Source organism: Dermacentor albipictus, chromosome 1, assembly GCF_038994185.2.
Source record: "Dermacentor albipictus isolate Rhodes 1998 colony chromosome 1, USDA_Dalb.pri_finalv2, whole genome shotgun sequence".
NCBI lineage: Eukaryota > Metazoa > Arthropoda > Arachnida > Ixodida > Ixodidae > Dermacentor > Dermacentor albipictus.
The window spans coordinates 412019145-412041959 of record NC_091821.1 but is presented as its reverse complement, the minus strand read 5'-3'; the positions used below and the strand labels follow the sequence as shown (position 1 = coordinate 412041959).

The following is a 22815-nucleotide window of genomic DNA, read 5'->3' as shown; positions in this document are numbered from 1 at the left end:
ACGAGTTAAATCCACTTAATGGATGGATCCAGCGATTCAAAGATCGCCATAGCATCAGCTGCAAAGTAGTGTGTGGTTAAATCGGTGATGTCAATGACGAGTCCATTGAAGTCTGGCTTCGCTTAAATTTGGAAACCATGTTGTCCACGTATACGGACAGAGACGTATACAATGCTGACGAAGCTGGCGTATTTTACAAGCTTTTTCCGAACTGCATTCTTCCGCTGAGAGGCGAAGCCTGCTCTGGCCGCAAGGCCTCAAAAGAGCGCATAACTGTGTTATTCTGCGCTAACATAAATGGAAGCAGCAAGCGTTGCCTGTTTGTCATTGGAAAATCAGCGAGGCCATGTTGCTTTAAAAAGCGAGAGTGCCTGCCAGTGACATACAAATCCAACAAAAAGGTGTGGATGACGCAAGACATGTTCACAAGCTGGCTTTGCAAGTTCAATGAAGACATGGTGGCAGAGAAGCGACAGGTCATGCTCATTCTCGACAATTGCACAGCCCACAACATCAAGCCATAGTTGACTGCAGTCAAGTTAAAGTTTCTGCCTGCCAACACGACTGCAAAATGTCAGCCACTCGACCGAGGTGTCATCACAACAGTAAAGGCACTTTACAAAAAACGCATCTGCAAAAGAGTTTTGCTGAGTATGCAGCAGCAGCAGCAGCAGCAGCAGCAGCCTTTTAATGTGAATTTAAGGGGTGCAAGTGATGTGGTTGCCACTTCGTGGTGGCAGGTAAAAGCCACTACAATAAGCAAGTGCTTCAACAAAGCAGGCTTCGTGCACAATCCAGAGGCTTTTGACGCCTATGAGCCGTGCGACAATGTTGCCGATGAGGCGGTCAACACTGATGACGTGTGGTCCGGCCTCGTTGAAAGCAAGTTTGTTTCCACCACAGACACCTTCCAAGAATATGCCGATACCGGTGAGTCGGAGCTTCCTGTCTGCGAGGAAGTGAGCACGGATGATGCGATCGTCGCAGCGGTGCACGGTAGAGTGGAGCTTGCAAGCGAAGACTAGTCGGACGATGATGTCGACCTGACGCCAGACCCAGATGTTTCGTGCAAAAACGCTTTGGAATACCTCAGCAAAGTGAAGATGTACTGCACGAAGAACAGTTTGAGTGAGAAAGCGCTTCAGTGCTTAAGCCTTGAAGAGGATGAAATTGTTCGAAGCGCTGTTAAAAAAAAATTGCCAGACGAAAATAACAGCGTTCTTCCGCTGATGCTGCACTTGTCAGGAGAACTTCGTTACTATGCTGTGTTGAGATTGTGTTGAATGTGTGTGTGAGTGAAACATGTAATAAATTGTGTTTGAAAGGTGGGTGGTCTGTTTGGCATAGGCAAAAGCCGAAAAAAGCATGCTTTAGTTGTAACGCGCTACCGCTTAAAGCGTGGACTTTTTACAACTCCTGCAACTTACGTTATAAGCTGTCTACACTGTACAGTAGAACCTCGCTGATATGATACCACTACGTACAATTTCCTGGTGCCAATGTTCCCGACCGAGAACGCAAAAAATGACTCAATACAGTTGCACTTCTCTTTTACCGGTTTATATGTTGCCGGAAAACACTGTTGGCACAAATGTTCAGTACATCGCCAAACAGCGACTGTACGATACATTTTCCATCCGCTAGATTGTTTGTACCCTTCTTACGTATAAAGTTTTCCAGCTGGCAGTGGTCGAATTGGCTTGAATAGTAGCTGTTCTAATCATCGCATTCCAAGTCAACAACAGCCTTACACCCTGGCTACGGTGGTGAAGCGGTTGCTGCTGGCGTCCGACCAGGCTGGCACAGAAGCCCCAAAATCATGCAACGGGGCAGATGACAGGAAGAGTCGCCAGAGGAGTTTCTTTCATTATATTTTTTGGACCTGTTCATGATGAGCAGGTTGTCCATGTCGTTCTGGTTGTAAATGTAGGTCCCACAAAGGTGTCCGCTGGTAGATTGGCACGACGGTACATGGTAGATCACAACAGTAGAGGTAGAGTTACACACTTTCAGTCATTTTTGGATAAGTTGTCAAACTTGTTGTCAGACATATCTGGCGGTGGCGGACTTTGCAGTGTAGTTGGTGGGAAATAGCTCTGCTGCTCGTTGAAGGTGAGCTTTATGGTCGAAAACCTTAGTGCAATTGCATACGGCCGGGTTGGGATTGTGCAGTCCTCGACAGAGCAGTAGCGCTCGCGTTGGCCTGTTCTAAACCAAGGTGGCTGTATGCAGTGTCTCAACAGTAATGCAGCCATCCCTGTGGCGACTGTTGTAGCAGCTGGAGTACGTTTTGTCGCCGAAGACAAATGCTTTAGAAGCCCTCAATGCGGTTGGTAAGTTGTACTTGGGGCTGCTGTTTCAAAAGCTGCTTAGCCGGTGGTGGTCGGTCTTCATGCTGTGGTGACAGTCGTGAGAGGAGCAAGAGTAATGGCGATTTCTTCGGCTGTGGTTGTCTAGCTGGCAGTTCGTTTTGCTGTGTTGTGTTTGATCCCCTTAATCAAGGCTAAACGCCTTGTGTGTAACCGGGACCCGTTGTTCGGGAGACGTCCAGAGGTACAGGATATCTTCCTGCTTGCGCATTCAGTCTGGAGTGTTGGTGTCGGCTGCTTCGTGCAGATAATTGGACTGTCATGTGGCCTATGACTCGGGCAGCAGTGCTTCCAATGATGCAGTCTCCTTCCAGGGTTTCGGCATCATAATGTAAGGACGACGTCACTGCACGTCTGTCGGTTATGGGCGATTAGTGCGTGTGCTTTATTCGGACCCCGTTTCCCTGGCCCGTGTGCATGGTGATGTCGTGCTTCTCCTGTTTTCATGGCCATGTAAACAAGAAAAGGCGCGAAGCGTACGTGATCAAGAACCGTAGCTGCCTGCCATAGCAGCTTTCCTGCCGTACTCGCCCACAAGCCTCACGTGAAACATTGGTGCACACTCGATTTCCTACTGCAGTATCAGCAAATCTCCTCCAGGGTCTTCGCATGGCGCATTCACAGCATTGCCGGCAACCCTATTGCGATAAGCTTCACCTTTCTGTTTGACAGCACCTGGGACATACGTAGTGCCCTTTGAAGCATACTGCATGCTTTAATAGGCAATAACCCAAATGAACCACTCTTCCCTGCTCATGCGCCAGGTGAGCGTCATGTTTTGCACTGGTGGTATATTCCAGTGTCGCCTACCAGCTCAATTTCATATCCGGTTTCCCGTAGCTGTCTTAAAGCACTACGCAATAGCAGAATGACAGTGCGCATCTCAGGACCTTCTGGCTTCATCAGATCGACGTTGACCAGCAGCTGCTGCATATGATGTGGCTAAGCACAGCCACACGGGCCCAATTTTGAGAACAATCCGAGATGAGTACTGAGCCTAGGTGATCCAAAGGCTGATAGCTTCGTATGCACTGTGTTCTCGCCACTTAGTCAGCATTGACGCGAGAGGCAGCACGAAGGTTAATTCGCTCGCTGCTGCCAATGTTCTTCACGTCAGCATTCTGACAGCGAGTGTTCTCGCTCATTGAGTTAGGTGCGTTTCTATTTGTCTGTGCATGCATGGCACCATGCTTGTTAATTTAATTAGTAAGCTAACGTTTACGAGTTTACACAGCTGATAAAACTACCATCCTTACTTCAGATAGCAGTCTACTAATTTGCTATTGCAATTGATGCTTTGCCTTTTGGGGAAACTGCCACTTTCTTGTGAAAAAATTGGATGCACTTCAGGTTGGTATTTTTTAGCTCTGTTGCCATCTCTACATTTAGTTTCTGCTTTGAACACATGAAAACTGTTAGATACTGTTAGAGCATGCTAGATACTGGCATGACATTGGTTGTTTTTTCTGCTTCTTAATTTGACCTGCTGGATAATTCTATCCATTTCGTTCGTCCCGTCAAGTTCTAACAGAAGTCTACTGTATTCTGTTTGAACTTTATTTCTATAACTTCCAATTTCACGCTTACTCTAACTTTTATCTATGCAAGAACCTTTATTCACAGGCTTCTTTGCCGATATCTATTACGGCATCAGCCACACAGGCCCAGCAGCCACGAGTGAATGACTGTGCTAAGTTGCTCCACTGCAATGCATTTGTTCACGACCTAGAAACTGCAGTCACAGTTGAACCAACCTACAAAAATATTCAAGTACCACGAAAATGATATTTTTGTAACTGATAATTGTCATAACCAGGTTGCATGACAAAATCAAAATAGGGGTACGGCAGAGCTGGTGCGAGAAAACTAATGGTTGGGAGGCCAGTGCCCCTCCCCACCACCTTCCTCCATTGGGCTGCTGATTGTGTTTACTCATTTCACTCTTTCCCGGAGGCTCCGATCTCATGTAAAAAGCCGCAGTCGTCGGCGTTAAAGGACGGCACTGCTATAGTAACGGCAAAGAGGGGTCACGGGTGGAAAGCGATATGCGAGCACCACCAAAGCATCGCTTTTGGTGGCCCCAAAAGGAGCCTTTTAAAAAATGCGAGAAGATTGCCGCAGCAGCCTGTCAGCTTGAGAAATCCTGAAGAAACTCCGAGGCGAGATCGCCGCAAGCATTTCACCACGTACTCCTCACTGGCTTGCATGAGAAAACCCTATGTCCGTCAGCATTGCACACTTTACCCGAACCTCGCAGAAGTCTTTCTCCAAGGCATTCAGGCGCTCCGTGTAATGCAGCAAAAGGTTCCTCCCGAAAACGAGCCCTGGAGGGACTGAATCATCTGCCAGAACTTCCTGTGAAGGCAACAATGAGGCAGCCTGCCCTACCCATCATTGCTGCCATTGTTGCGGTCACTATCCGATGCAATCACGTCTGCGACGATTGCCTCATCCGTTAGACGCACTCAGCTTCCGAATCTGTAGCTGTGCGCTTTCTTTTCACTGGCAGTGTCGTGCATTGCCGATGATCAACAGGCGGATCAGCCATCTTCTGTTTTGGTGGAGAGTCAAACGAGGCTGAGAGACCACGTTGCCAGGAACGCCGCAACCAACAAAGAGAATGCGAGCGATTAAGCTGTTTGCAGAACTGCGCTGAATGAGGAGCCAGCGAGTGAAATTCGAGCAGTGCAGCTGGCATGGCATAGCGCTATTGGTGCAGCTCATTCGTGTTTGGAGGGGTGAAAGGGCGACAGGAGAGAGGTGCACAGAGAAGGCTGGAAAAGGAGCGCGCAGCAGCTGTTGGAGCAGCGGGCCATCAAGCAGTGGCTCGATTCTAGTTTTCTTTCCTTTTTCCTTCCAAGGATTTCACATTTCCCTACCTTTCGGCTCAGACACATAGCAGCCAGACTTCATCGTTATAACCAATCATGTGCCATCAGAGCACTTCATCAGAGCAAGCAGGTTATTTCACCATGGAAAACGTACAAAAGTTGATGGAGCAGCAGTTTCTCATTGTTATAATCAATATATTGTTAAAACTGATAGTGTTATAAGTGGGCTCGACTGAACAACTTAACGAATGTTTACCTGAGCAATGCTCAAGAAGGCTCTTTGCGTCTAACATGACCTTAGTTGTTCCAACCAAGAAAGGCATGGCTGTAATGCTCCACCACTATGCTAAATTTAAAAATTAAATTACGAGGTTTTACATACCACAACCATGATCTGGTTGTGAGGTACGCTGTAGGGGGGACTGAAAATTTAGACCACCTGGGGTTCTTTAACTTGTCGTGTGACACGGGTGTTTTCGCATTTTGCCCCCATCAAAATGCAGCTGCCATGGCTGGGATTCGATCCCGCGACCTCGTGCTTAACAGCCCAACAACATAGCCACTAAGCAACCATGACAGGTCACCACAATGTTATACCATATGGTGCAATCTGGAAAAAAACAAAACAAAAAAAAACGTAATTTTATTTTTCTACATAATCACTTTAACTGAAATTAGGCCGGCAAAGAAGCTTGAAATGAGCCAATGAGCTGTGCTTTCAGATGGAGAGTGCAGAAGAGTACATTAGCTAACTCTACAGCTTCCAAGGCTTACGCCAGTAAGTTGCAAGTTGCCTTTATACTCATCACTGAGCTGAAGCGTACCTGATGCATAGCCACACTATATGCCTCCATTGAAACCGAAAACAACATAAAAATTTGTGGTCGTCGCAATACGTAGTACCACCTACCTGTTCCATTGTCTAGGGGTACATGTTAGAAGTTGCTTACGACTCATGCTTATGATGGGCCAGAGAACTACGAATTTCACAATGCCACCAATAACCCAAACTGCCACATAGGATGAATTTGCTCGCTTGCAGCAGCACAAATTGACAAGAATTACTGAGCAGCGCACAGTGGCATTGGGACACACTGCAGTGGAACTTGCTTAGAGTTGTAAGAGGGCTGCTGAGCCTGTGCCTTTTTATTAAAACCATTTAAGACATGAATAATAAAGACAAATTGAAAAGACAGGCAGCAGCAAACATAGCACTACACCTGCTTCAACATTTAACACGCCTAAACTGCAATGTGTAGACAGTATCGACAATGAAAACGCAATCACAACAAAACAGAATATCTGATATCAGCATCTTATACAAGGCAGCCTTAAGTGGCAGTTTAATTGACCAATTGCCATTGCAGCAGGTAAGCTCGGTTCCTCATGTCCACGAACTGCTAATTGTCTTTTCTGGCAAACGAAATCCCTTAATCAGGCAATGGACCATCTCCTGGACTTCTTGATTTGTGATCTATGAACTGAAATGAATCATCTTAATGGCATTGAAGTGAACTGGCTTCAGTGTCGTCATCCTGTTTCTGTTTTTAGGCGAATGTAGTGCTGTGGAGATGCTACAGAATTAAGTGCAACCAGAATATCCATTCCCTTTCATTCTGTCTGCATCAGAAACACTATAACCACAACAATAACAAAGGTGGACAGATGAGAATGTCACTGTGCATTTGAAGTATACGATATTATAGCATGTGCCAAATGAACATGAAAAGTGCTTCCGAAACACAGGAGCAATGCAGAACATACAATAAACGAGAACAATTCCCGAGCCCCCATGGCTAACCGACCCAATCACTGCGGACTACATTCTATATTCATATAAATTGCCAGAGATTGCCATGGATGCACCTCTGCTGGCGAGCAGCAAAGAAATATTACCAGTGGAGACAATAAAGGCCAAACATATTTTATCTTTTTATATGCTGTGGTGGAGACGTGGTAATACTAACTCTTTCGCCATCTGCTTTTGTACTCAATGTAGGTACCTGACGATAGTCTCCCATTCACCCACCAACTAAAGTGACATATGATACAGTACAAAGATTGTAAACTGGGGCATGCTCTTAGTGTGGGAAGTCCATGAAGGTTACCAGGCTGAGCTGTTGCTCATTTTAAAATGTAACAGACCTTTAGCGAGAATTACCAATTATCTAGCCTTGGCTGTACATTTTGCAAAATCTACAACTCTACTTGAGAATTATCCTACCACCCATACTACATTTCCTTGTTTTCCAACCCAAACAACCTCTGCACTTAGTAAAAGTTCCTTATTAGCTACTCCAGACTGTATCTTGATATTTTTCTTCAGTTCCAACTTGAGGGCAGGTGCAGTACATAAAAGAAACCAAGACATTTACCAGCACCCTGTGGCAGCACCAGGTTTATTCACTATTCAATGTTCTGTTAGTGAAATTCTACATCAACGCTCCAGGAAACCAGTTTATAACACGTTCACTAACACGATGACATTAAATATTAAGCCTTAGTGAAAGCAACCAAAGCTATTAATAGGACCCTGCAAAGTCGGAAACAAACCTAGTGCTGTTTTTATACTATAACTAAGAAGCCATATTATAAAATAAAATAAATTGTGGGGTTTAACGCACTGAAAGTGGCGCAGTGGGTTATAAGCTGCACTGCAGTGGAGAGCTCTGGATTAAATTTTGAACGTCAGGTGTTGAACGCACCTAAATACAAGTACATGAGGGTCTTTGCATTCCACCCCTGTGAAAATGAGCTCAATGGAAGATGTTGCCCGAGAATAATGCTCGTTCATGTCTTGATGGGTAAGTTTGGACAACACCAAGACAGAGGTGGATGAGTGGCTGTTGTTATGATTGGCTGGCGGGAGCAGCAGGGGAGGCACCTGCGGACCTCCCCTGCTTTCCTGAGACAAATCAGCTTTGTGAAGCTTACAATACGTCCCACCAGCATTGCCCAGACGACGAAGCCTGACACAGACTGCGATGGGTCAACAAAGAAGCTACGTTCAAGGTGACAATGACCACTAGGTTTTGTAAATGTGATAACCACCAGCAAGGCAAGGCTTCCCAGGTTGCAGCAAACTGACCATGACAAGCCGCAACCCACTAAATGATGCAAGGAGCCAAAGTCTTCCATGGAAACAGCATCCATATCAGGTGTCCAGATTGCCACGTGGTCGTGCCATATGCGGGGGGCGATCGCGTAATATTGAAGGTGGAGTCCGGCAAAATGGTGCGATGTCATGGGAGGGGTTTTGCGAGCAGTTCGACGATTATGATTGTCCGAGACACAGTCATCAGATTCCCTGGTCTAATCACCCAGGGAAGACAATTGTTTGAAAAACGGACACCTTTGATGCAGGGTGTATCTGCTAATGTGTGCTGACATGCTCTCCCAGAAAGATGTCGTCTGGTCTGACTTGTAGCTTATGCTACGAGAACAATATACTGCGCTCCGTGCTCTGGCCAGTATGAGTACCCCTTGTTCTGTAAATAAGCTTGCCTCTACTATGTAAATAAACTCCCTGTTCTATTCCTCCAACCTCTCGACCTCGTACTCATCACTAAAGAAAAAAAAACCTTGTCAAGAAAGCTTGGACAGTGTAGGCCCGCTCAGCCTCCATGTGATGCCCTAGTAGCATAGGCCCTGTTATGAGACGCACCAGTGCCATAGGCTAGAGAGCGATGCACAGTTCATGCCAGGCTCCGAGGCCATGACTCCCAGATCCTACACTGTGCAGCTTAATAAAAATTCGGTAACTTACTAAAGTAACCTGCATTATAATCTATGCCTGCCCAAACCTTTGGCATGGCCACTACTGAGAGGCCACTGAACAACTGCTAGCTTACCTGTTGCATTCTTGGTGGTGTTGGACTTCACCTCGGCAGCCTTGCCGTTTTCCGATCTGCAGTACAGCACAAAAGTCAGGTTTCACTAAACGAACACAATAAGGCACAACCTAAAAACATGTCATCAGCTAATTTGCATAGCTGACTTGCATCAATTCATATTTGCAGCGATTAATGACTATAGCTTGAATTGCACATATGAATTACCTCACAGCGAATAACAGTTCAGCAGCATGTTACATTCCCGTAACACATAAAGGTGAAAGCCTGCTGCAAGCTTGGCAATGCACTAATTTATACAATCGGAGGGGTCAGATTTCTTGCAAGACATGACGAGCCACAGTGTGAAGTAAACGTGTGGCAAGCCACTGTCTGTGATCTTCAGCCTCCTCTCTACGTTGCCATCTCACATTATCGCGTAGCTGCTTTCACCATTCGGCTTCTTCGGCTCGTCTGACACTTAGCTGCAGTTTCACGCGCTTGTATAGCAGTCGCTCCCACCAACATCATTTCTCTTCAAATTTTTGTTGCATCCCCTCAGAAGGGGAAAGCAGCACTTGTGGTCAAACGCCTTGCTCCCACTACTTCGCATGTCGCACCTCGTTTCTCGCTTGGCGAGCATATTCGGCTGTAGCATATACTTCCGATCGGGGGCATGCAATGCTTTATTGATGGTTTGGATGCTTGTTTTGAGCTTGTTTTTTATTGAAATGTATGCTGTTCTGTGTGCTGTATGGATGATTTCAATGAAGGTATGCACTGTTTTCGTCCCTTTGCCGAGTGCTTGTAGCCTCTGGGGGTATGAGCCATTGCATTGTTTGCTTGCTTACGGGAGTATGAGCCATTAAATGTTGTGGGCTTTTACATGCCAAAACCACGATCTGATTACGAGACATATAGTGGGGCACTCCGGAATAATTTGGACTGCCTGGGGTTCTTTAACGTGCACCTAAATCTAAGCACACAAGTGTTTTCGCATTTTGCCCCCCCCTTGAAATGTGGCTGCCATCGGTATGAGCCATTGCTGATGGTATTTTTTGTACCACTTGACTAGATGCAGTGTTCTTTAAGTATGAGCCATTGCAACAAACCACTTAAGGTTTTCCCCTTAAAAATGACCTTTGATCCACAAATTGCAACATTTGTAGACACTTGATTTTAAGCACCTCCTGCTATATAAAAATGTGCAACCATAAAGCTATTTGGAAAGTTCTGGGAAACACCCCCTAGGTTTGTCAAAATGAACCAGTAGTGGGAACTTCATGAAGCATTCGAATTGTTTTCTAAACACCATGGGAAAATGGACATTGCAGCATTCTAGAGTAAACATTAAGTCCTTTTTTTTTATGGTTTCTATCATAAGAGAACATGCTGTGCAATATATTCGTGTTTAAACAGTAAAATATGGCACTGCGAATACAAAATAATGGCTCATATCCATGTCATGAATGTAGCAACATTACGCATAATGCCTAATGTTGGTGTCCACATTTGCAGACAAAGGGGCCTCAAATGCACAGTGCTGCTGAATTTGCTCCCAAATGTACAGTCTTTTCCCATGCTTGTAGGTTCAAAATGACTCATTTTGCCTGCTTTACATAATGTAGAGTGTAATGTACATGTGGTACTAAATGAAGCAAAACTGTGTCAGAGCTAACATAACCAGTAAGGGACACTTGTGAAGGTTTCGTTACTTGCATGCAATACGTTTTCTTTTTTTTTTTGGCGTGAGGCACCGTGCCCACAAATGGGGCACCACAGAAAACATTAAAATTGTGTTTTTTTCTACCTTTTAAAGACCATTAACTTGAAGTGCAGAGTGCAAATCTGTGCTCGTATATTTCTTTTAACTTGGCACTCGTGCCTGGAGGGGTTATACAGAGCAAATGGAAATCATGCACATTCATATCCTCGACATCAGGGCAATGCATGTTGAACCAGGTGGGCAGCAGCGTTTTGTAATGGCACTAATAAATGTATACAGCAGTTCAATTCATTCCTTTCTTCATATGTACATGTATGCACTGAACTTGCACCGTTACGGCTGTAGCCTGTTAGGCCTAACCAAACCTAAGGTGGGCATCAATCCATTCTGCTTATTAGCTTGCAGCTGTATGGCTATCAGCAGCAAATGCAAACAAAAGGCAGAAAAATGAGTCCCCAATACCAATATTGGGGACTCATTCTGATTTCAGTGACTGTGGCGCGCAGTTCAAATTTTAGTTTGGATGTTAACATAGACGCTACGACTTCCAATTTGGTATCTACGATGTGCTAAACGTAAGCGAAATGTGGTTATCCTGACTGAGCTGCAGTGCGCTTAGCAGGTGGAATCATGGCGGAACCTTGCGACGGCTGCGCTATCTATGCTATGCAATAGACCGCAGCTACCAATAGCAGCCGCATATGAGAATCCGCTTTATTACGAAATAAAGCGTCCAGAGGAGAATGAGGAGCAGGCTTTTGTTGAAAAGAGAACGTCCGAGAGAAAGGTGGCCTCGTGTTCCGCTTGCGAGCTCCGTGCACCGCGTACAACAGCAAAACTTGGCTGACATGTTCGCAGCAGCGTACGATACCCGTGGACTATGTTATTTCACAAAGTCCGAGGGGTGGTTCAGGACCTTAAGTGAAAGTAATAGTCACTTATGTCTTCAATGTAGTGAGGTATCCGATGTCTTTTCTCTCAGCAGCATACATGCCAGCACTGCAACTACACCATCATACTCATGTTTGCTGCTGGAGTCCAGAACCACTAGGGTGGCTTAAAAGGGTGCTATACTAGCAAAGAGCCACTGCCCATTTTCCACTTTGCAGCCACAAAGGTGTAAAAAATGCACATTCACAACATATGCTTGCTAACCCCAGCAATGAAAGCAGCAACGTGTGTGCATAAGCAGAAGACCCGCCCTACACTGGCACTTAGGCATAAGTTTCCAGAAGGCGCTAGCACCACGCTGCAGTTACGTTTATGAGCTGGTGCTGCATGAGCTTGGAACTGCACAGTGAAATAGTAAAAAGTGCAGGCGAATTGAATAGACTACAGCATTTACACAGTTTTGCGCTGCCATAATTCCCTGTCAGTGTAACACATTTTCCACATCTGTTTACATGCTTCCTTATACTACAATGCACTGTAACATTAGGGAATTGCCTACACCATTTTGCCATGCTTCTCAAACTTCTTTTGCAATGATCCTTCAGAGGTCCATAAATTGCATGGAATTGTGTCAGAACAACAGTCTGACTATGGCAGTGAAAGTTGGTAGCTAAAAAAAATGTGTTGCTGGAAGAGCCATAACATATTTTATGCTGTTATGATATATCGCAGAATGATGCTTTTGATCGAACAGTTTGCACACATTACTGATGCACGGGCTTTGGCACTTTCACAATGAACTGGCACATCACTCGGTATTTACGGTTACTCCTGTCTTCAGGATACCTCCATGCACAAAAGCTCTTGTGGCCTGAAATCACTAGTGCTTTAACCATTCTTCTATGCTCATGTTCAGACATTTACGGAAGTCAATGTCTGGATTTACGACCCTAACAAAAGCAGTTGTGCCCAACATCGATGAAGATGCTGTGGGCTCTTCTTGAAGCACATTACATATGGTAGGCTAGAAATGTTGGCAATGATGGGTTTCAAGGCTATACACTGTTTCTCCTCTGAAGTCGACTGATCCTCACCATTTTGAAAAATCTTGCCTCTAAAAGCTAGCCCGACGAGTGACCCTACACTCAGCGGACTCAGCCCAGTGCTTTGCTGCCAGTAAGTTTTAAATTTTAGAAAATAAAGTGCTCTGCCAACCATGTCATGCACTTCTGATACGTCTGAGCAACTTTAGTCATTTATTGCAATGAACGCATTTATATCTTCATTACAATGTGCTAGTGAGGCAGCCGTATGTTGCTGTAGAACATGTTGCCTTTTGGGAGAATCATGCAACAAGTGTGGTGGTGGAAGAAGTTAAAACCCAACTGGGTCGTCGCCGGGAGCCATGAAGGCATTCTCAACGTACTGTCCACTGCGAAGCTCCGTGACGAGGTACAGGGAACGTCCACCTACACCAGATATGTTACGTAGGAAGACGCAGACGAAAAGCTATGTACAAGTATATTTACAATAAAATACACTGCGCTTGGCCAAGAGGCAATAGCCTGCGCTAGCTTCTCATCGTCGTCGTCGTCTTCGCACTGCTCGCCTTTTCGTGATCGCACATATTGTTCCGTAGCAATATGATGTGGCAGCCCAACATTTTTTTATGACTTCAATGACACTCCGTCTAATTTTTCTCTTTCCTCTATGAATCTAGCAAACCACTATCAGACAGGTAACTTTTGGAAGAACAGATCCCCTAAGTTATGCAGCAATGGTTTGGAAGCATGGAAGCCTAATTCAAGCGTCACTCACTTGCTGGCTGCCTTTGTGGCAGCACGCTTGCTTCCAGGCACCTGGCACTGGAACTGGAAACCAACAGGTGCAAACGACACCTGTGTCGAGTCATTCCAGGGAGGCCGCTCTGGATGCATGGAAGCTGTATGCGCAGCCTTACACTTGGCGTGCCGGTCAACACAGGTGCCCACTGATGATGCGTTGCTGCTGAACTGCAGAGATCAAAGATGTGCTTAGAGTTGGTTTCTCAGTGACTGTAGGCTCAGTACCGGCTATATTCAGTGACAACCTAAGAATTCGATACAAGCTCTGCCCGTGCCTGCTGTGGTAGCTTAGCGACTATGGCACAGCCCTGCTAAGCTCGAGGTCGCACATTTGTTCCTGGCCACGGCAACAACATTTAGATGGCGGCCTGCCTCTGCTGTCCAAAGCATAGCTCACAAAGAAAGCTGATTTTGAAAGAGGTTTGTCTGTGCCAGAACGTCCCAGAGACAAGTGATAACATATTGGGCTGCACAACTATGAAAACTCTCTGAATTGGATTTAGCACAAGGACATGTCCAGCTCGAAGAGAATTTGTGTAAGTACCTTGGTAACAAGGTTATCAGTGTCAATGGCTCGGACAAAGGGTGCTTTGGAAATCGTATTAATGTACCTCTCTCCCTCCTTGAATTGGGTACTGCTTTAATCAGTACTGAATTTTAAGTTGTCATTGACCAGTGTTGTTAACTTAGGAGAAACCAGCTAATTTTGCGAGTTTTAGCCACCTTAGACAATTTTGCTTTTTTGGAGTCTTAGCAACGTTTAGTAAAAGAGAAGTTTATTCCTTTTCGACGAAAAGAGGGTGCAAAGACAAAAGACAAGAGCCTGACAAAGCCCTCGTCACCCGTAAAACAGTTGGAAGTGTGCACAAGCACTTCACAACAATTTTACAATGAACTTTACAAGCATGGTAAACGGGATGACGCACTAAGTCAACATGCACAAAGTTTACACAAGAAGAAGAAAAGATTGCATGCGGCTTGCGGATTGCATGATAAGCTACGCATGCAGAATGCATGCGTAGCTTATCACACGCGAGATGTAAACTAAAAATATACATTTTTTTTTTTACAGACACATAAGAAATGTCAGTTATTAAACGGAACAACTATTAAAAGCCGACACGTGTGCGCAAGAGCCAATCATCTCAAAGGCAGCAAAATAAGTGTAGTGTATATCGATTAAATAAATACCCATTTCTGTTTGTTCAATTAGGTGCTTTTTAATGGCAGATTTAAAGATCTTTTAGAAAGGTAATATTCAGATTCAAAAGGAAATTGACTTATTACTGGAGGAACTTGGTAGCTTAATGTTTGCTTGCAGTAATTAGTGAGCATTATTGGTAGAAGTTTACATTTTGAACAGAAAGCATAATGGCTACTGGAATTATCTGGACAAGAAAGTTACAATTGATGACGATGGATGCATTTAAGTAGAGTGAAATTGTACACTTGTTTTGCTTTAAGGATGCCGTGTTTTTGAATCAGCAGTGACGTGGGCAAATCTGAATGCCTGCCAAAAAACCCCTCTATAGTATGCAAAGCGTGTTGAGTTGAAATGAGTTTTAGTTAATTACTGGAATTAGTGACGTATAAAGCAAGTAAAGTACCCTGGCAAAATATCTTAAGGAACTTTAAGTCCAATGTGTAGCTATAGTTTTAACCCAAAAGGGGCACAAGCACCTATATTTGTCTCTACATGTAATCACACACTGAGGAGCTTATTAGTGAGCCATTTGGGTACATCTGAGCTGCTTTGCTAGGCAAAGCACAGTCTTGAGATCCAATGTTGTCTTAGAAAAGTGAAGGTTGTTTTCCTTTTTTGACATTACGATTGCTAATTTGCCACTGCAGGAGGTAATTTCAGGCTATATTTTAAAAGGGCGCTGACAATATTTTTGAGCCTTCTCTCTCTGTTTTGCTTTATACGACGGTGTGGTATTTTTAAACCCCTGGAATAAAGGGGGAAAAAAAGAAATTGGCTATGTGAAAGCAGGACATTATGACGTTTTGACACTCGCTCCGGCTCTCAGTCTTCTGCTGTGCTGCTACACCAGCCGTCATGAGTAGCAGCATATGAGGTGACCGAGCAAACCAGAGTGAGTGTGTCGTAATGTCCTGCTCCCACTTGACCACATACTGTGTCAGGATGTCATAACACAGTATGTATCCTCCTGGGAAACAAAACCGAAGCTGACTGTAGAAAAGCTATTACATTAAATTATTTACAGTGCTCTAAGACTAGTCAATATATTTTTTCTAAAGTTTAGAGGTCTGGGACTTTCATATAAAGCAAAAGAAGTTAAAAGTAAAAAAATATCATGTCAGTAACACTTTAAAAAATACTAAGGAAGACACCTAGGAACAATAGAAACACCAAATTAATAAAATTCCAGGCAAGTCATCACTGTCCCTTAACGGCATTTTGCTAAAAATGGACTCTTTTGGGCCAGGGCCTGGTGACTGTTCAAAAGAGATGCTACGAACATTGTAATTGGTTATAGGGACATGTTTGGCCTGCTTTATTTCCATGCTTAGACAATGACACAAAGTGCCAATGACCTACAATTCGACTGCTATGACAGGGAAGCGCAGCCAGCAAGCCAGCGCTATGACTATGTGATTGAGCTTAGTTCAAGTCTCAAAGCTGCACACTAGGATACAAGAGGTGTGTAGTGGATGGCTCAGGATTTATTTTCAATAATGTTCACTTGAATTTGCCCAATTTATCAACATCAACAGTAGAAGCAGCTGTACATTTTGCAGGTTCCTTTAATATATGTAACTGGGGTTTCAGAAGTACGTAGAGTGAAGTACAGTGAATGATTATAAGCTTGTTTTCTTTTTTACAGGTGTCATAAGGGATAAAATAACTGACAGGCGTGTCACACGGTGCACTTAGGAAGTTATCAAGTCTGATAGGCATATAATTTCTTTACTGTGACTGGCACCATTGCACAGGCTACGGAAAGGAGCCTATCGCTGCTGAATAATTTAATCGCAATCGGGCTCTGTTTCAATCGAGCTTGGCCGCAATTAAATTTCTTGACGGCGACTGGTTCTTTTGCAGAAGCTGTGTGAAGAAACTAGTCGTATTCAAGAGGCTCGATACTGATCGAGCTCGATCGCGATTGCATGTGCCTGTGCATGGATAATAAAAAGAAGGTCGAATTCCAATCACTAAGTCATTTCAAGGCCGTGCTTCAACCTGCACTGTCAAGCCTCACTCAGTACCAGAATGTTGAGTCCTGTCTGGTCCAACAGATAATTACCGTGTGGCGGATGCTGTTGTAGTAGCGTAAGTGTCGTTGGCGGAACGATGCATAGTCTGGCAGGGCTGGCAGAGGACTAGGCTCGCGGCTTGGCAGTCGAAAGGGGGCCTTCTGTTTTGGAGCCAGAACCTTCAATAGCTGCTTCTGTTTCTTGAATCTCTTCATACGACGAGTGAATGGTGTAGCTATGGAAAAAAAGGGGACAGCAATAAACAGGCACATCGAGAGAAAAGGTTGTATTAGTTATTTCTTCTTTATTTGGGTATATAGAAGTTCTTGATAATGTACCCACATACCTAAAATTGGCATTCAGTACATACAACATCTGTCTCAGTTGCCAGTTTCCTGTCACAGAAAAGGTCATAGTAACTCAAATGCCAAATGCAACGAAATTTCACTCTGGCTAAATCTGTTACGATGAGTAGTACCAATCTTTGCAAAGCCTCATAGCTGGTAATTGTATAGTTTCTTTTGTTAGCAGCCTTTAAACAGCACGTAAGCAGACGATGTGTGCACGTGGTGGTATCGCTATGATGTAAATCCCAGCACGTCACATCCGAGATTTCTACACGTGCCACGGGCACCAGGCTGGCACGTGTCACTACAGCTGGAGGCCCACAGAGACTAATCAGAGCATGCGGTAGTTTGAACGTATACTATGGTAAAAGGGCTTGTCGCGGCACTTCACGGCGGCCACGGTACCTGCACTACGCAGCAGTTTGGACTCCGAGATTGCATAGGTGCGCCATTGCAATCTCGGAGGTCATGCCTAGGAGCCACTCGTTAAGTCATGCATCATTTTCAGTGAGTGGTAATGGCAGCGTTCTTTTTCTTTTTTTTTCGGTTTCAGTAACAAAGTGCTTTGTTGCATACTTTTCGTGATGCTCCCGCCCGTATTGCAAAAGTAAAATTTTGCATGAAGGCTTCTCTACATCGACAATAGCTTCAACTAGGCTTTTATGTGGTGCAGAATTTTGTTGCAGTTGGCCATTAGGGGTATAACGCCGAAAACAAGCAGCTTTTGAGCCAGTTGAAGACGTCTTCACCAAGACAAAAAGAAAAGTGACAGAACTGGATATGTGAAGACGATGTTCCTTGATCTTTTTTCTTCTTTGACATTTGTGGAATTATGCAGCTATAATTTGTTCTTTGTGGATAGACTGTCAATGAGCAACGTTACTTGGAGGTATTAAGGCGATTATCCCTTTCAGTGTTGGGTTTTTTCATAGGTGATGCAACCTCTGCTTCGGTTGTTTTCTCCAGATATTATGAAATGAACCTAACAGTTTATTTCTGGTTATGCAGAAATGAAAAAAAGTTATGCAAATAATCGCAAGTGCTTTCTTGGTGTTGTCCTCGCACTGAAATCTGACAAGATGAATGTCAAAAGGAACATGGCGGGACAGAAATGCACAAATGTAGCAGTATGTAAGTGATGCTGAAAGGGTTAAGAAAGAATGTGCAAAGGTTGTATGCAAAATTGTGTCATGTGGGTTACTGGTTACTTTATCAAAACAACTCTGCAGCTCACACTGCTTTGGCTATGACGTAATATGTAGTTCGTTAAGAGATGAACTGGTGTTCCCCATGCACAATTTTCACCGAATAGGACTCCCAGAAATTTTTCTCATTATTTTTAAAGAAAATTCAATAGAAGAATATTTACCACTGTGCATGCGGTGAAGACAACTTCACAGGGGTCACTCAATATCATACAACTTGAGAACCTCCAGAGTTGCTTCTAGCAGTGGTTGAGAAAGTGTACCAACTCAGCTGGAAATTAATTTGAAGTAAACTAAGTGCTTTCTGTCTTAAAACTTTTCCTTTTGGTGGCAGTCAAGTTTTTTCTGGGTCAACCCTCTTGCACATTTCTCTTTAACCTGATGGCCCCCTCTCCTCCACGATCAACCCCTTTCGTGGCACGTAAAACTGTGCCAAGTAGTTTGCGTATTGTTTGCACACTGTAGCTGCAGACCTGTCTATATAAAAAAAAGGCTAGTTGCACTTGGAGGTCGTTGCAGAATGTAAAAAACATGACGAAAAGCCTTGTGATCCCCACTTTTGTGTTTCAAGGAGCTGAAGTACTGATTGGCTCACAGCTACGAACCAACGTGCCCTCCAATGCAAAGAGCCTGAGCGAGGTCTAGGTCACCTGCCACTTAAGAAATCCATTCCTTTGTTCCACTTGCATCAGTTGTGCTCATTGCTGCAAGAAAAACAAGTAGCGGGAAGTGCAGTATGCAGAGGGAATGGGGGAGCCCTGTCCCTTGCAGCTGCTGTGCTGCAGTGTATGAACTGGACGAGTACATTGACGGCAACACTGGGCCGTGCCTGCTATGTCATTTTGTTATTTGTTGGAGGTCTGTACCTGCTTAATGGTACAATTAATGTTTGATTCTATTTGTGTTGGAAGATCATAAGCATTCTCCTAATTCCTGCACAATTGCAACAAAGTAGGACATTGTGCCTTTTCTATAGACTGTTCTCAAAAAGCTTTGATATTCTGTGTATTGGAAGCAACTACATTGATGAAGAGCAATATGTGAACTCACACAAGTTTGTGTTAACAAAATTAGTGAATCAGATGTTACACTGAAAGCAATTAAACATAATGCGCGACCACCAAATTACCCATCGAGAAAAGTCATAGGAAAGTTAATCTTGGAAAAATATACTCACCGAAAAATCTTGAATTGTATTGTGAAAGCGGAAATCGAAAAGGGGGGAAAAATAAACCCACTGAAACCTACCTATGAGCACACAACTTTGCACTAGAGACTCTAAAGTGACTGATGTGAACGAAACATTGACGTTCTTATGCAGAAATGGTAGAGGAACAGTTACCTAGGGATCACAAGCAGCACAATGCTTTCCAAGTTCATCTCGGTGCTCAGCTTTCTTGCTTCTCTAATGAGTGCTTTCAGGCATACACGGGGCTTGAAAGGTTCACAAACTCTGCATGCAAACCCCATTAACAAAGCTGTGCAATACAGTGCATGCAATAGGTCTCCTAAGCTGCAAGCCTACAATATAGTACACATTCATTTTTGACACGACATAAGAGTTGTATGTCAACAATGCTTTTAGACTTTTCCATTACACACAACCAGGCAGCCGGGCAGCGGTTGTACAGAGCTCAGCAATTGAAATGCAATTCTTGGAACGCATGGCTGCTGGAGCTTTTTGTGCCAGTGGCGGGTGCTGGGCACACCATGCCACATGCCGATTGATTGTGGCATGTGATGAAAGCGAGAGCCTTCATGAGGCATTGTAACTTCATTTGGCCTCGCATGATCCTGCAGCACTCACCTTTGGTGCTAAAGGCACCACCCACCACAGAGTCTGATTAGCACATTTCAATCGCTGAGCACAGTACATGCAGAGGTTGCGGATGATTCTTCAGTATACGTAAAACTGTGCCAAGAAGTTTGTGCATTGTGTTAAATTGGTCTCACTAACTGTTTTCTGGGGCACTGTAGCAGCAGACCTGTTTACCTAAAGAAAACAAAAAAGCTAGTTGCACTTGGAGGTTGTTGCAGAATGGAAAAGCATGACGAAAAGCCTTGCCAGGGCAGTAAGCCAGTAAATGCATCGTCTGAATCGGGGTGTCTGGACACTAGGAACGGTTTTAGATGTGTGTAAGACAACTGAAATTGCATGCCATGGAATTACTCTTGCCATCAGCATGAAATGCATCAGGAAGACTGACCGGCGACACATTAAATTAAAAAATTAAATTATGGGGTTTTACGTGCCAAAATCAAGATCCGATTATGAGGCACACTGTAGTGGGGGACTCCGGAAATTTGGACCACCTGGGGTTCTTTAACGTGCACCTAAATGTAAGTACACGGGTGTTTTTGCATTTTGCCCCCATCGAAATGCAACTGCTGTGGCCGGGAGAACGATGGTGCACTAAGAACAGTAAATTGGGCATCTGTACAACTGCTCACAGTGGGCTCTTCCAGCAAGAGATTATAATGCACGTTCATTCATGCTTGAGAGGCATGAAAAAAAAGATACGAAGTAAACTGAGAACACAGCCAACATGGCAACGAAAGGGCCCAGTTGTTTCCGTGCTGTGGAGAGTAACCCAGAACGTCACTCTCCCGGCCACGGCAGTCGCATTTCGATGGGGGCAAAATGTGATAACACCTACGTACTTAGATTTAGGTGCACGTTCAAGAACCTCAGGTGGTCCAAAGTTCTGGAGACCCCCACTACAGTGTGCCTCATAATCAGATCTTAGTTTTGGCACATAAAACCCCACAAAAAATTAAGTAATGAGAGTTCAACAAGCAAACAGTACTGCAAAGAAACGGAGTTAATGTGCTTCACATGATGGCAGCATTTTCGTGAACTCTAATGGGTGGTGATTAAGACACAGAAGTAGCGTTAATTGTCTGTGGATGTCATTTCTTTAAAGCAAAGCTTTCTTTGTCCGTTCTCCCAACCTTGCGGGTGCCGGCTGCTGCTGTCTTGCCGACTACCCAACAACTTAGGTATCTGCACGAATGGACAACTTGATCCAATGGGGTATGCACAAATGGGCATGTGCTATCAGACATGTTTCCAAACAGACAACTTGAGTCACTGGGTGGGTGCTCGAATAGACAAGCCAAACAAGAGGCAAAAAGTGAGGAAGCCAGCAACAAAAGCAGGGTGTGGAGAAACATGGGAATAAAATTTGACTAGAGCGTGCACCGAGCGAGGAGCGTTGAGCTGCCCAACAGTGAAGGAGTTCGCAAAAAAAAAAAAAAAATCAGCTGCAAAAACTGAAGTCGTCGGCACCACAAGCAGCCGAGTGCGAAGGAATGAGTAAACTAAATGAAACCAGAGCGTTAACTAAGCGAGAATTGCGTTACATGAGAGCAAAAACAAACAAACAAACAAACAAGTGAGGGCATTGCCGTAAACATCAAAGAACACCTCTGGATGGGATCCGCCAATTCTTAAAGCTACAGAACAAGCGACATCGCAAATAGTTTCACTGGAAATGATCCGTAATCAGTAAAGGGGCGAAATGTAAAGCAATCCAATAGCAAAATTTGCACTTGCCTGGCTCATACTACAGAGGAACTCGCGTCACCATAGTCCCGCCCCCTCTTTCAGTACGCTGCACGTAGGCGGTAGCGGGCTACTGATATGAGAGGCTGTACAGGTGCAAGCTAAAGTATTTGGAAAACGGGAGCTGTGGCTGAAATGCATCCCGATGGGTTCAAGCAGCCCCAAGGTGAAATAAGAAATTGTATTACGCTTGCGCGTATGCCGGCGATCAGAGAAGTTCGATCACAATGCACCTCCTTGAGGCTGCAAGAGCGCACTGCGAAGCAGTTCGGCCGCAGCTCACGTGTCCCAGTTATTTTTGTCCGCACCTGTACTAAAGATAAAACCATGTGCAGCGCTAAGGAGAAGCTAATTAAATTCTCTAACCGTCATCGTCGCTGTTCTCTTCCTCAGCAGTTCCAGTTGCTTGGGGCTCATCGGCGCAGCTGACATCAATGTGCCTCCGCGCCTCGAGCAGCGTCTGTCTTCTGTTGCGACGGCCAGCTTCTGCACGCAGCACTCGCCGGTCGTGAAAAAAGCCTTCATCTCGCAGCGCGCAGGCTGCCCCGGGAAGGTTGTAGGCTTTGGAAGTGGAACTCATGGATTCAGCAACGGTTAATATGCACCAGCCTCAGCACCCTTTTAAAATCGCCTCTGCTGCTCTGCCAACTTCGCTTCCGTGACTTCCGCCCCACAGGAATGCTGGGATGGCCACACTTCCGGTGTGCTTTCGGCTTGTCGGCAAGTAGTTTATTCCTAATTGCTGCATTATTCGTGCTCAAAAAATTGAAGTATGTGACGTATTTTTAGTTACCAAAACCGCAAAAGCATATCCTTTAATCCACAGTTTAAATTTAGAGGACGCCACCTGCCATTGTAGAATCATGGCCACTTGGATCGGAGCGCGGTGATCCAGACTGATCCAGACGGCCGTGATTGGTGACGCCCTGCGGGTAATAAATGCCCATCTTAAAGGCCATGCTTTTACTCGTTTTATGCGGCGGAAGCG

The 22815-nt window shown here is 44.7% G+C and overlaps 1 protein-coding gene across 2 annotated transcripts in view; it reads right to left on the bottom strand.

Moving 5' to 3' along the window:
• Positions 1-22505, bottom strand: part of LOC135913042 (uncharacterized) — a 47938-nt gene extending 25433 nt beyond the window's left edge. Inside the window, exons 1-4 of one of the 2 annotated variants that reach the window (XM_065445681.2) lie at positions 22194-22505; positions 16761-16945; positions 13466-13659; positions 9052-9107 (exon numbers count right to left, since the gene is read on the bottom strand). In XM_065445681.2, the coding sequence (XP_065301753.2) occupies positions 9052-9107; positions 13466-13659; positions 16761-16945; positions 22194-22407 (649 nt within the window). In that variant the 5' untranslated portion in view covers positions 22408-22505. Of the gene's footprint in view, positions 1-9051; positions 9108-13465; positions 13660-16760; positions 16946-21818; positions 21945-22193 lie in introns of those variants that run through there. The other variant, XM_070532215.1, reaches the window with a different exon arrangement.
• Between the last annotated feature and the right edge of the window lie 310 nt (positions 22506-22815).